This window comes from Saimiri boliviensis, chromosome 10, assembly GCF_048565385.1.
Source record: "Saimiri boliviensis isolate mSaiBol1 chromosome 10, mSaiBol1.pri, whole genome shotgun sequence".
Lineage (NCBI taxonomy): Eukaryota > Metazoa > Chordata > Mammalia > Primates > Cebidae > Saimiri > Saimiri boliviensis.
In genome coordinates this window covers 116,274,184-116,286,485 of record NC_133458.1, presented here as the reverse complement: position 1 = coordinate 116,286,485, position 12,302 = coordinate 116,274,184, and the positions used below count along the sequence as shown (strand labels likewise).

The window sequence follows — 12,302 nt, the reverse complement described above, 5'->3', positions numbered from 1 at the left end:
ATCACGAGGTTGAGAGATCGAGACCATCCTGGTCAACATGGTGAAACCCCGTCTCTACTAAAAATACAAAAATTAGCTGGGCGTGGTGGCGCCTGCCTGTAATCCCAGCTCGGGAGGCTGAGGCAGGAAAATTGCTTGAACCCAGGAGGCGGAGGTTGCGGTGAGCCGAGATTGCGCCATTGCACTCCAGCCTGGGTAACAAGAGTGAAACTCCGTCTCCAAAAAAAAAGGAGATTACCATTAATGCTTGCCCATGTAGTCTACAAGCTACTGCTTGACTTTGGTTTGACTGCATACTTAAAGTACTCATTGTATAAATGCCAAAGGTCATTGTTATTTGTTGTCCAAAAGTATTCTTTCTTGAAATAGTGAGTTCCCTTTATACATGAAAATTTTTGTCCTGCTAACAAAGGGATGTGAGATGGCAATAACAGAAATTTTGGATGGTGGTACGTTTTCCCAGCCAACGGTTGTCATATTTAGCAAGACTCTCAGGTCTTTATTTCTTGTTTACTACATGGAACTGATGTCTTAAACCCTGCTAAACCTGGTACAACAAAAGGGTTGTTAGTTTACTCATTTTGGCTGGTGAAAAATGAATTGCCCTTTCTGGGCTCATTTTGTTGTTAATTTGCTCTAACTTACTTTACAACCCTATTTTAATGGTGGAGAGTTTTCCTTTTTTTTTTTTTTAAATTAAATTAAATTAAATTAAAAAAATTTTTTTTTAAACGATAGAGTCTCTGTTCCCCAGGCTGGAGTGCAGTGGGACAATCTTGGCTCACTGCAACGTCTACCTCCCAGGTGGTGATTCTCCTTCCTCAGCCTCCCAAGTAGCTGGGATTACAGGCATATGCCACCACACTCAGCTAATTTTTGTATTTTTAGTAGAGATGGGTTTTTGTCATGTTGGTAAGGCTGCTCTCAAACTGCTGACCTCAGGTGATCTTATGTTCAGGATTTCGATACCAGCCTAGGTAACATGGCAAAACCCCATTGCTATAAAAAATACAAAAATTAGCCAGCCCTATATTCCCAGCTACTTGGGGAACTGAAGTGGGAGGACTGCTTGAGCCTAGGAGGTCAAGGCTGCGGTGAGCTGAGATTGCACCATTGCACTCTGGCCTGGATGATAAAATGAGACCCTATGTAAAAAAAAAAAAAAAAAAAAAAAAAAAAAAACGCAGAGAGAAAATCAGTATTATCATGAGTGAGAAGTGAGAATTGCAGGCTAGGCATGGTGGCTCATGCCTGTAATCCCAGCACTGTGGGAGGCTGAGGTGAGTTGATCACCTGAGGTCATGAGACCAGCCTGGCAAACATGGCGAAACCAGTCTCTACTAAAAATACAACAATTAGGTATGGTGGCTTGTGCCTGTAATCCTAGCTTCTAGCAGAGGCTGAGGCAGGAGAATTCCTTAAACCTGGGAAGCGAAGGTAACAGTGAGCTAATAGCGTACCACTGCACTCCAGCTGGGTCAACAGAGCAAGACTTTGTTTCAAAAAAAAAAAAAGAGAATTCTGGGGTTTTTTTTTGGAAAAAAAAAAAAACAGTTAAGTGTGCTGAAATAAGAAAACGCCCCTTCAGCAAAAGAGGCACCTCAATTAAAGAACACATCCCTGAATTCACATGGATAGACTACCTGTGCTAACAGGAAAATGAAAGTAAGGAAAAATGACTTTTGATGTGTAGCAAACAAGGATAGTTTCTTATTAATGTTCACAGGTCATCAGAAGAAGTTGCAGAAGTATCTCAATATATAAAGAGAATATAAAAGCATTTAAACATCAGTTTTTCGTTGTTTAGAGTTCCTCTTTTATCAGTCTGTCATCTGTGATTATGGGAATTGCTTATCACTGTAGTCTTACAGTTAATCATATGTGGTATTATATGCATTTGAGCCTTGTTGTTATATGTGATTCAGATAAGCTTGCGTGAGGACCTGTGTAAATCATCCCAAGTCTACACTGAAAATTGGCAAACAACTGAATCCATATTGCTGGTGACGAGTTAATACTATCATATGCATGTATTAATAATAAGCATGTTTCTGTAGGCAGTCCTAACTTACCCAGAGTTACTTAAAAGGAAATTTGAATAAAAACACAGGCATTTTATCAGAATCTGCAAAATGTCATAACTTCAATATAGTGCAAAGATATCCTTAGATTTTACATAATAAACTTTATTTTAGAGAAAGTACGGTATAGTTAAGAGCTCAGATTCTGGAATCAAAATATCTGGATTCAGATCTCACCTCTGCCACTTACAGAATATTTAACCTTGGGCAAGTTGCTTGGTCTCTTTGGGTGTCAGTTTCTTCTCAGTAAAAGGAAGCTAATAATAGAGCCTGCTTTATAAGGTTGTTGTAAGGAATAATGGATAATAAATGCTTAGAAAGTATGTGACCCTCTTAGCTGTCATCACTATCATTATTCATTTCCCATTCACAATGTGCTGTGTCCTGGTAAAATCCATAACATGAGTTTCTAGTAGTGATCTTGATTTTCCTTTTGAAGTATTTACACCCAAAGATAAGTTACTCAAAATTGACCACAGTTCTTTTTATGTACATCTTAAATGTACATGATATTTAACTAGACTTGAGGTTTGTTTTTTACAGTATTTCTTAAACACTCTTCCCCCAAATGTACATTTTCATATGGTAATACAGAGCCATTTTGGTGTGGGGGTGGGAAGAGATGTGAATTATGGCAGTTCTAATTAATACAATTTTGTCTTTAGTAAAAACAGGCCCTGGACAGCACTTAAACCACAGTGAATTGGCAATTCTACTAAACCTACTACAGTCTAAAACAAGTGTTAATATGGCTGATTTTGTCCAAGTGTTGAACATTAAGGTAAACTCTGAGACTCAACAGCAGCTAAATAAAATAAACCTTCCTGCTGGAATTTTGGCAACAGGTGAAAAACAGACAGATCCATCAACACCACAACAGGAGTCTTCGAAACCGTTGGGAGGAATTCAGCCTTCTTCTCAGACCATCCAGCCTAAAGTGGAGACTGATGCTGCCCAGGCGGCTGTGCAGAGTGCATTTGCAGTTCTGTTGACTCAGTTAATAAAGGCTCAGCAGTCAAAGCAGAAAGATGTGCTACTAGAAGAGAGGGAAAATGGATCGGGACATGAAGCGTCATTACAACTCAGGCCACCTCCAGAACCTAGCACTCCGGTGTCAGGTAAGTGTGTAGATACCAGACCACTAACACGGCTGCATTTACACTGTCAGCTCAGCGTTGGTGACTATAATGTATATAGTTCAGTGACATTGCTAAAAGATGTCCTGAAAAATCTCATGTTACTGGCAATAGGTTGGTTTCTCAGTCTGTTTACTTCCAGGAATGGATTCTTTAACAAAGTATCCATGTGAGTCAGAACTCATTATGAATTGTAAAGGTATTTCTAAGGCAAGCCTATGGTTAAGGAATAATATTTAACTCCAAATACAAAGGGATGCTTGACCAAGGCATAATTTATATATACAGTAGCTTTTGTTCCTCAGGCAATACAGTATACGTGAAGTACCTTTGAAAAGCAAATCACGGCTGAGTACGGTAGCTCACACCTGTAATCCCAGCACTTTGAGAGGCTGAATTGGGAAGGCTGCCTGAACCCAGGAATTCAATAGCTATCTGGACAACTGAGTGAGACCTCATCTCTAAAAATTTTTTTTTTGGTTAACTGGGCATGGCACATGCCTGTGGTTCCAGCTACTTGGAAGGCTGAGGTGGGTGAATCACTTGAGCCCAGGAGGTCAAGGCTGCAGTGAGTTGTGATTACTCCATTGCACTCCAGTCTGCGTGACATAGCGAGACTGTTTTAAAGAGAAGCCAAATACAGTACAATTTTCCAGTTACCATAGTATTTGTAAGCTTTGTTTTTTTCATTTAACATTTTGCTAGAGATGGAACTTCTAATTATCTTTAGGACTACCTACAGGAAACACTGAGTATTTTGAACATCAGTTTTCCATGGTAACTTTTGACCTTGTTTTTGCTGTTTCACTTAGGACAAGATGACCTCATCCAGCATCAAGATATGAGGATCCTGGAGCTAACACCAGAACCAGACCGGCCTCGAATTCTGCCTCCTGACCAACGACCTCCTGAGCCTCCTGAACCACCACCAGTCACTGAGGAAGATCTGGATTATCGGACAGAAAACCAGCATGTACCCACCACTAGTTCTTCATTAACTGACCCTCATGCCGGAGTGAAGGCAGCCTTGTTACAGCTGCTTGCTCAGCATCAGCCCCAGGATGACCCCAAAAGAGAAGGTGGGCTTGATTATCAAGCAGGAGACACTTACGTGTCCACTTCAGACTACAAGGACAACTTTGGATCCTCTTCTTTCTCTTCTGCTCCTTATGTTAGCAATGATGGTCTAGGAAGCAGTTCTGCTCCACCATTAGAACGACGTAGTTTCATTGGAAACTCAGATATTCAGTCTTTGGATAACTATAGTACTGCTTCATCTCATTCTGGTGGTCCACCTCAGCCTTCTGCCTTTTCTGAGTCATTTCCCAGTTCAGTAGCTGGATATGGAGACATTTACCTCAATGCTGGTCCCATGTTGTTTAGTGGAGACAAGGACCATAGATTTGAATATAGCCATGGTCCTATTGCAGTCCTGGCAAACAGCAGTGACCCTTCCACGGGGCCAGAGAGTACTCATCCTTTGCCAGCAAAGATGCATAACTATAACTATGGTGGTAACTTACAGGAAAACCCAAGTGGTCCCAGCCTCATGCATGGACAGACCTGGACTTCTCCTGCCCAAGGACCTGGATATTCACAAGGATACAGGGGACATATTAGCACATCAACTGGCAGAGGTAGAGGCAGAGGGTTACCATACTGAGTATCTGTTTTTCCTCAGGCACATCATTTTTATCTGGAAAGACTTTTCTAGCTGCAATTTAAGGCAGCAATCCAAGAGACTTGAATAATATTAATTCAACAACAGCTTTATTTTTATGTGGAGAAGGGTCTTGCATACAATAGTTTAAAAAAGACAGAAAAAAAAAAACCTTTGCTTAAATTCATGCTGTTCTAAAAACTAGATCTATCAATTGTACATCTTCACAAATTCTAGTTAACAATTTTATTTTGTATTCTTGCAGTTTTAAGTGGATGCTAATTTTAGGGACATAGTGTTTTATGGCCCTCTTGCAGATCTTCTGAACTATGCACATTTGTGCTTTTTTTGTAAGTTTGGACCAACTTTTATGTAACAAACAGCCCCTCCCCACCTCCAGTTTTACAACAATCAGAAAGGGCACTGATTTATTTGGTATTTTTCTTTTTACAAAGCTACCTTTAGTCAGAGGTCACTGTCAGTCTTTGCACCTGCTTTCAGTGTTATTGTGAAAGGTGTACTTTGTGCTCATTTCAGAAATAAAACACAACCTTTCTCTTGATGCAACAGTTTTATAAAAAAAATGGTAAACGTTATTTTTGTTTTGTTTTGCAGATTATCATAGCTTAGCAAAATGCATTCAAATGAAATAATGAGTTTTATATGAAAACTATGGGTGGGGTGGGGAGGGAAAGTAAGTGCCTTAACAGGTAAGGTCTGAAAAACAGTTTAAACTTTTTATCCCCATTTGTCTTTTCAAGGGAATCAATGCATTGAAAAGGCAGGAAGCTCTCAAGTTTTCAGGGGCTGCCTGTTCAGTTCCTGTTAGGTCCATTCCCTCTGCCTGTCACACTTTTTCCTTTTCTGCCTGTCTTTGGGCTGTGTTACCTTTCACTACCATCTTCTCTTGATAGGGGAGTGAGAGCAAAGAAAGGGAGAAGAACTGCAATCAGTACTTTTTACTTCTGAGAAGTTCTAAAAAGTTTTGTCATTTAAATGGTTGAAAGTAATACCTTAACGAGAATTTTAGAGTGCCATTTTCTTTCAGGCTGGCATATTGTCCCTGTTTCCATTTGCCATGGATAATTGGAGGCCATAGTATAGAAGCAAGAGTTAATAACAGAACTTTCATAGATGTGTTAAAGTTCATGGGGGAGGGGTGGCAAATAACATATTTAAGTTATGTAATTGCCATTTTAAGAAAGTCATTTCTATTCACTTGTTAACTAGAAACATTGCCTGCATTGAATTTATTGAAGCAAAAAGAAAAGGCAATGAGAACTTTTATATTCCTTCCTGTCACCTTCTATAAAATTGATCACGACTTCTGCCAGACTCAGAGCAACAACTTTAGTTCATTTTAACTTTTTTTTTTTTTTATATAAAGAGCATCAAAGAATGGAGTAATCCTTATTTAAACTAATGGTGTGAAGTCTCACTGCGTGCACACTCACTCTCACACATACACACACAATTATAATAATTCTAGAAAGGAACCAAAGGTAAATAACCAGTGTTTCCATTATTACTAAATGGAAAAATTGACTGGAAGTTAGAGTTGTGCCAATTAATCATTTTGTTCATTAACTGTTCTGGTAACTTATTTTTTTTTTATTGGAATCTTAAATTGGAACAACTGTTACAGAATATATGTTGCTCCAGTTCTAAAGCCAGTTAACCCTGTGCCCTCTAACTTATGAACCTTCATTTCAAAACAATGTGGGAAGCATTGTAGTTTGATGACAGTAAGACAATTTTAAAGAGGATAATTTACCATTTTACTACTATAAAATAAGTTGATATCAGTTGACCATTTTATTTTTTGATGGAATCTTTTTGTCACTGGGGAGAAAGAAATGAATGGAAGAAAAAAATATTTTGCTTTTATTTGAATATTGATTACTAACAACTTATAAACTACATTGCAGGATGTGAAGAAATATTTTGAAATTAGCAAAATAGCAACAGTATTCAAGTATCTGAAATTTTAATATGGTGAGTCTTAGAGCTTTAGGCTTTCCTATAAGTGACAGTATCTAAGTTATTCTTAATAGTCACACTTGATAATTCTGCTGACCATAAGCAGCTAACCTACAATTGAAGATATTTATGTGACATGAATAGCCTGTGTTTCAAAAATTAAATATTTTATATAAAATTGAACTGTGTTTGGATAGTTTTTCTAATTAAACATTTCAGTGACATGTTGGGAGAGCGGCTGGGAGGACAGGGAAATTGTTGCTTTGAAATTGAGATTTTGAACTAGAACTTCTAATATTATCGTAAGACATCATTGCATGTGAGACATACCAGTCTTTTATGTATCCCTTAGAAGAAAAAATGTTGCCAATTAAGCCACAATACTGTGCTAAGATGTCATCAATTGTAAGCTACATCCCAGATTCAGACATGTTATATGAAAACATTTGTCTTATAATTGATGAAATATGATAGTCAAAACTCTTAATGCTTCCTTCCATAGTATTTAATACTTTAATTCAGTGAATTTGGATTGATAGGACAGGGTTGGGAAATCACTAGTACTATAGGTTGTAATAACAGCAGTCATTACTGAAAATTTGAGTGAAATCGAGGGAACATATAATACTGCTTAAGTTTTTTTTGAAAAAAGCAGGTAAGTCAGATTGCAAGTTAAGATAAAAATAGAAAAGATTTGACCTGCCAAAAGAAGAAAGTATCTTCTCCCATGTGAAGTTATATTTTGTACTTACAGCAGGTTTTTCTGCATGCAACTCAGTATGTCCCATGTCTTCATTATTTGTTGGAGAGTTGCAGGTCACTTGTGAAACCTTAAAATACTGATTTTTAAGGAGTTTATTGATTAAAATCATTTGTGGAATGTGAATTAAGGTAATAATTCTAGTTGTGTTTCACAGCTTTATTCTGTCAGCAAATACATAGTGCCTACAACGTGCCAAGTACTAGTCTAGTCCTTGGGGCACATCAATAATCATCAGCAGTGTTAAATCATACTTCTAGTGTGCTGATAGTGAGCAAGACTTTTTAAATGTCTAGAGAAGCTAGTAGTAGTTGCTTCCCTCAGCTGCATCTAAATTGAACTGAAGTGAATGTAAGGCATGAAAATTTGAGTGTCTTTTTGAAATTTTAAATTGAAATTTGGATAGGGATGGTTCTGGAGAGAAATCAAACAACTGGAAATTCAGTGATAAAATTTTAAGTTGAATCTGGCCAGTTTGCAATGGCCTATTTGTAAGAAATATCAAGACCTCTTGAGGAAAATGAAAAGTGAATAGGTAAATGTTTACAGTCGAATTGGACTGGTACTTCTGAGTTAAGGTTTTGCTGTTTGCTTTGAGCTTAATGCAATTTGGGATGATTTTTCACCCTAGGGCTTTTTGTTTTCTTTATTTTTTGGGGAGGAGGGGACTTGTTTTATTTTCCAAAATGTAGAATCCTTCCTGTAGGAGATAGCTAAAACAAACAAACAAACAAAAGGTGAAATACATGGTTTGAATATAGCTCAACTAATTCCCTGGGATATAATATCCTTTCAATTTTTTTTTTTTTTTTTTTTTTTTTTTGGGGGGGGGAGGCCCAGTCTGCCAGTACCTTTTGATGTTTTATTTTTTTAATTTTTGTGAGACAGTCTTGCTCTGTCTCCCAGGCTGGAGTTGCAGTGGTGCTGTCTCGGCTCACTACAACCTCCATCTCCCAGGTTCAAACGATTCTCCTGCCTCAGCCTCCTGAGTAGCTGGGATTAAAGGTGTGTGCCAGCACACCTGGCTAATTTTTGTATTTTTGGTAGAGACAGGGTTTCAACCACGTTGGTCACGCTGGTCTTGAACTCCGGACATCATGATCCGCCTGCCTCTGCCTCCCGAAGTACTAGGATTGCAGGTGTGAGCCACCACACCCAGCCTCCTTTTGATATTTTAAAAGCCTTGAACAAGATGTCCCAATAACCTAAAATAATCCGGTCAGACTTCTTACTTTACAACTAAGAAAAATAAGGCTTAAAGAGAGTGATTGCCAGAAATTTTGGCGACTGGATTTCCTGTGCTTGTTTTGCTAAGCCATACTTAAATTCTGTAGTACATACTTAACTTTTTAATAGGGAAATTGCCTCAAAATAACTTGACCAGTGGTACAGTAAAATAATTAAATTTAGACTATGGGACTACTGGTTTTACACAACTGGCTTTAAAAAGTCTGCTTAAAAAACAGTATTTAGAAAAAAACTTTTTGAAATCTAGGAGCCTAAAAGGGCTGTTTGTTTCATATATGGAGAATCTTTGAAAAGGAGAGTCCTCTGTATTTTTTCATTTGTTCGAAGAAGATTGGTTATCAGTAGGCTTGCAAACTTTATTTGCTTTTAAGTTCTTTCAAGGTTTTATGCAATAAACGACCTATTGATTTGGAAGTTTTTCTTAAAAAAAATTTTTTTTAAAATACTTTTAGGGTTTCATAATTTCAGGTGGATTTTTAAGAGGAGCGATAGTTTGCCATTTACCAAAGGTTTCTCCAGATAATTTCTTAAATATTTCTACTTAAAAGCTATTAATAATAAGCTATCATGGGATCCAGTTGAAGATAGGGAAAATAGAAAACTTTTATCAGAATGGAAAGTACTTATCCTTTGAATTTTATAGACTAACAGAGTCTGTGGGTCTTAACTCATTTCAGCCTATCAAATGTCCCATTAAGAATGAATTCTCTAATTGTATTCAGATGAGGCTCTGTGGTGAATACAGAATTATTCTTTTAAGTTTTTTCCCCAGTTAATTTGTTGTAATAGTGTTATACCCTTTTGCAAGAACATTAAGTCTTGTAACTGTTAACATCTAATGTATTAAATACAAACCATTTGTTTTTTACCTTTTTTTTTTTTTAAGGGCTGTATTCAATAGTCTGTAAATAAATTGCCGTAACACTCCCAGGCCATTTTTCAGCCTTGTTTCCTTTTTGCTTCTATCCACAAAAGACTTTTTGAAGTAATCGTATCTGATAAGGATAACTGCTTGTAATCCAATATGTCATATATATATTTTTTTGACAAAGGTTAAGATGTGGAATCCTTTTATAATCTTTTTATAATTAGTACATATTCGAAATAGGAACACAGAGAACACCCCCAGATAACCACTTAATATTTTACCTTCGATGGATGTCTTTCAATGCGTTATCAGTTTTTTTCTAAAACAATGCGATCATACTGCCCACAGCTTTGTAATTTGAATTTTTTCATTTAATAATATGTTGTGAACATCTCATGGTATCAAGCAATTAAATTCTACCCTCTTATTTAAAAAAAATTTTTTTTAGAGACAAGGTGTCACTCTGTCCGTGAGTCTAGAGTGCAGTGTTGAGATCATGGCTCACTGCAGCCTCAAACTCCTAGGCTCGAGTGATCCTCCTGCCTCAGCCTTCCAACTAGCTGGGACTACAGGTGTGCACCACCATGCCAGCTGATTTTTTTTATTTTTTGTAAAGATGGAGTCTCCCTGTGTTGCCCAGGCTGGTCTCGAACTCCTGACCTCAAGCAGTCCTCCTACCTTGGCTTCCCAAAATGCTGGGATTACAGACATGATGAACCACTGTGCCCAGCCCTCTCCTCTTTTTAATGGTTGTAAATTATTGCTTTATAGAGGAACCATAATTTCACAATTTGTCATTGCTGGACACATTTTGAACTTTTCTGTTACAAATAATGTGATGAAAATCCACAAAAATACATAAACAAACATAAATTAATTTCCTTGGAGTTACTGGTATAAAGAATGCAGCTTAAAAATGTTTGCTAGATCCAAATTGCTTTAAGGAAAAGTTTACCAGTTTCACACATTCCTCTTCCTTAACCCTTTCATTTAGCTATGTTGGGTACCGAAAAGTTTGATATCTCTGTTAGTTGGACAGATGATAAATCATCTTGTTTTAATTCATATTTATTGGATTACTAGTGAAGTTCAGCACTTCGTATGTTAGCCAGGTCTTTCATTAACTATTCAGACGTTTAATTATTAGCTTCTACATCTATTGCTTTGAAGAACTTGTTTCATTAGGAAGGTAGCCCTTTGTTATATATATATATATATATATATATATATATATATATATATATATAATATTGTCTGTTATAGGAGAATTTTAAAATTTTATGTAAAGTCTGTTAAGCTTTTCCTTGTTTCTCTTTAGAAAAGCTGTCCTACTCCAAGGTTATTTAAATATTTACAGATTTGAGTGTACATTTAATTCTAAACCATTCTATAATTTATAGATGTTTGCTGTGAGATATGGGTCTAACTTTACACTTTTTATTTTTTTTTTTGATCTTTCTCTTTTGTTTACAAGTCCTACACTTGTATCATTATAAACTAGACATCTGACATTGTGTGTGTGTTTTAAAAATCACTTTATTTTCAGTTCCTAGAACAATGTGTAGCACATACAATTTGTTAGGCAGAACTTTAAATTAATTTAATTGTCCCCTTTTTAGAGTTTTCTATTCCTGCCTGTTTATTTTTCCATGTGACTTTCAGAATCATTTAGATTAGTTTCTCAAGTATTCTGTTAGGATTTTAACTGGAAACATATTAAATGCTTTTTACTTAGGGTATCTGTCTTTCCACTGAGAGCACAGTAGAATTGTTTCTTTACATGCTCCCCATTAAGAGATTAAGAGTTCCTTTTTTCTTTTTTTTGAGACAGAGTCTTACTCTGTCACCCAGGCTGGAATGCAGTAGCGTAATCTCAGCTCACTGCAGCCTCTGCCTCCCAGGTTCAAGTGATTCTCCTGCCTCGGCATCCCAAGTAGCTGGGATTACAGGCGCCTGCCACCACCCTCTGCTAATTTTTGTATTTCTAGTAGAAACCACACCCCGCTAATTTTTGTATTTCTAGTAGAAACGAGGCTGGGTGCAGTGGCTCATGCCTGTAATCCCAGCACTTTGGGAGGGTAAGACAGGTGGATCACTTGAGGTCAGGAGTTCAAGACCAGCTTGGCCGACGTGGTGAAATACCGTCTGTACTAAAAATACAAAAAAATTAGCCAGGCATGGTGGCAGGCACCTGTAATCACAGTTACACAGCAGGCTGAGGCAGAAGAATCGCTTGAACCCAGGAGGTGGAGGTTGCAGTGAGCCGAGATTGTGCCACTGCACTCCAGCCTGGGAGACAGAGTGAGACTCTTGTCTCAAAAAATTAAATAAATAATGAATAGTAGAAATGGGCTTTTACCATCTTGGCCAGGCTAGTAAGAGTTCCAAAATTTTCTTTATGTTCTTAAGTTTCCAAAAATATTTTTGTTGCTTTTAGATATGGATTTCTCATAAGTATTGTAATGTTTCTAACTAGTCACTACTTATATTGGAAAGCTGATTCTTTATTGTTGTTAAAACAGGTTACATAACTTTTATTACCATTTTTAATAGTTTTCAATGAATATAA

The 12,302-nt window shown here is 37.1% G+C and overlaps 1 protein-coding gene across 2 annotated transcripts in view; it reads left to right on the top strand.

The window, feature by feature from the left end:
- CDK13 (cyclin dependent kinase 13) overlaps nt 1-7,040 on the top strand; it is a 121,600-nt gene extending 114,560 nt beyond the window's left edge. Inside the window, exons 13-14 of one of the 2 annotated variants that reach the window (XM_039462077.2) lie at nt 2,747-3,199; nt 4,030-7,040. In XM_039462077.2, the coding sequence (XP_039318011.1) occupies nt 2,747-3,199; nt 4,030-4,880 (1,304 nt within the window). In that variant the 3' untranslated portion in view covers nt 4,881-7,040. The remainder of the gene's footprint in view (nt 1-2,746; nt 3,200-4,029) is intronic. The other variant, XM_039462078.2, reaches the window with a different exon arrangement.
- Nucleotides 7,041-12,302: the final 5,262 nt, after the last annotated feature.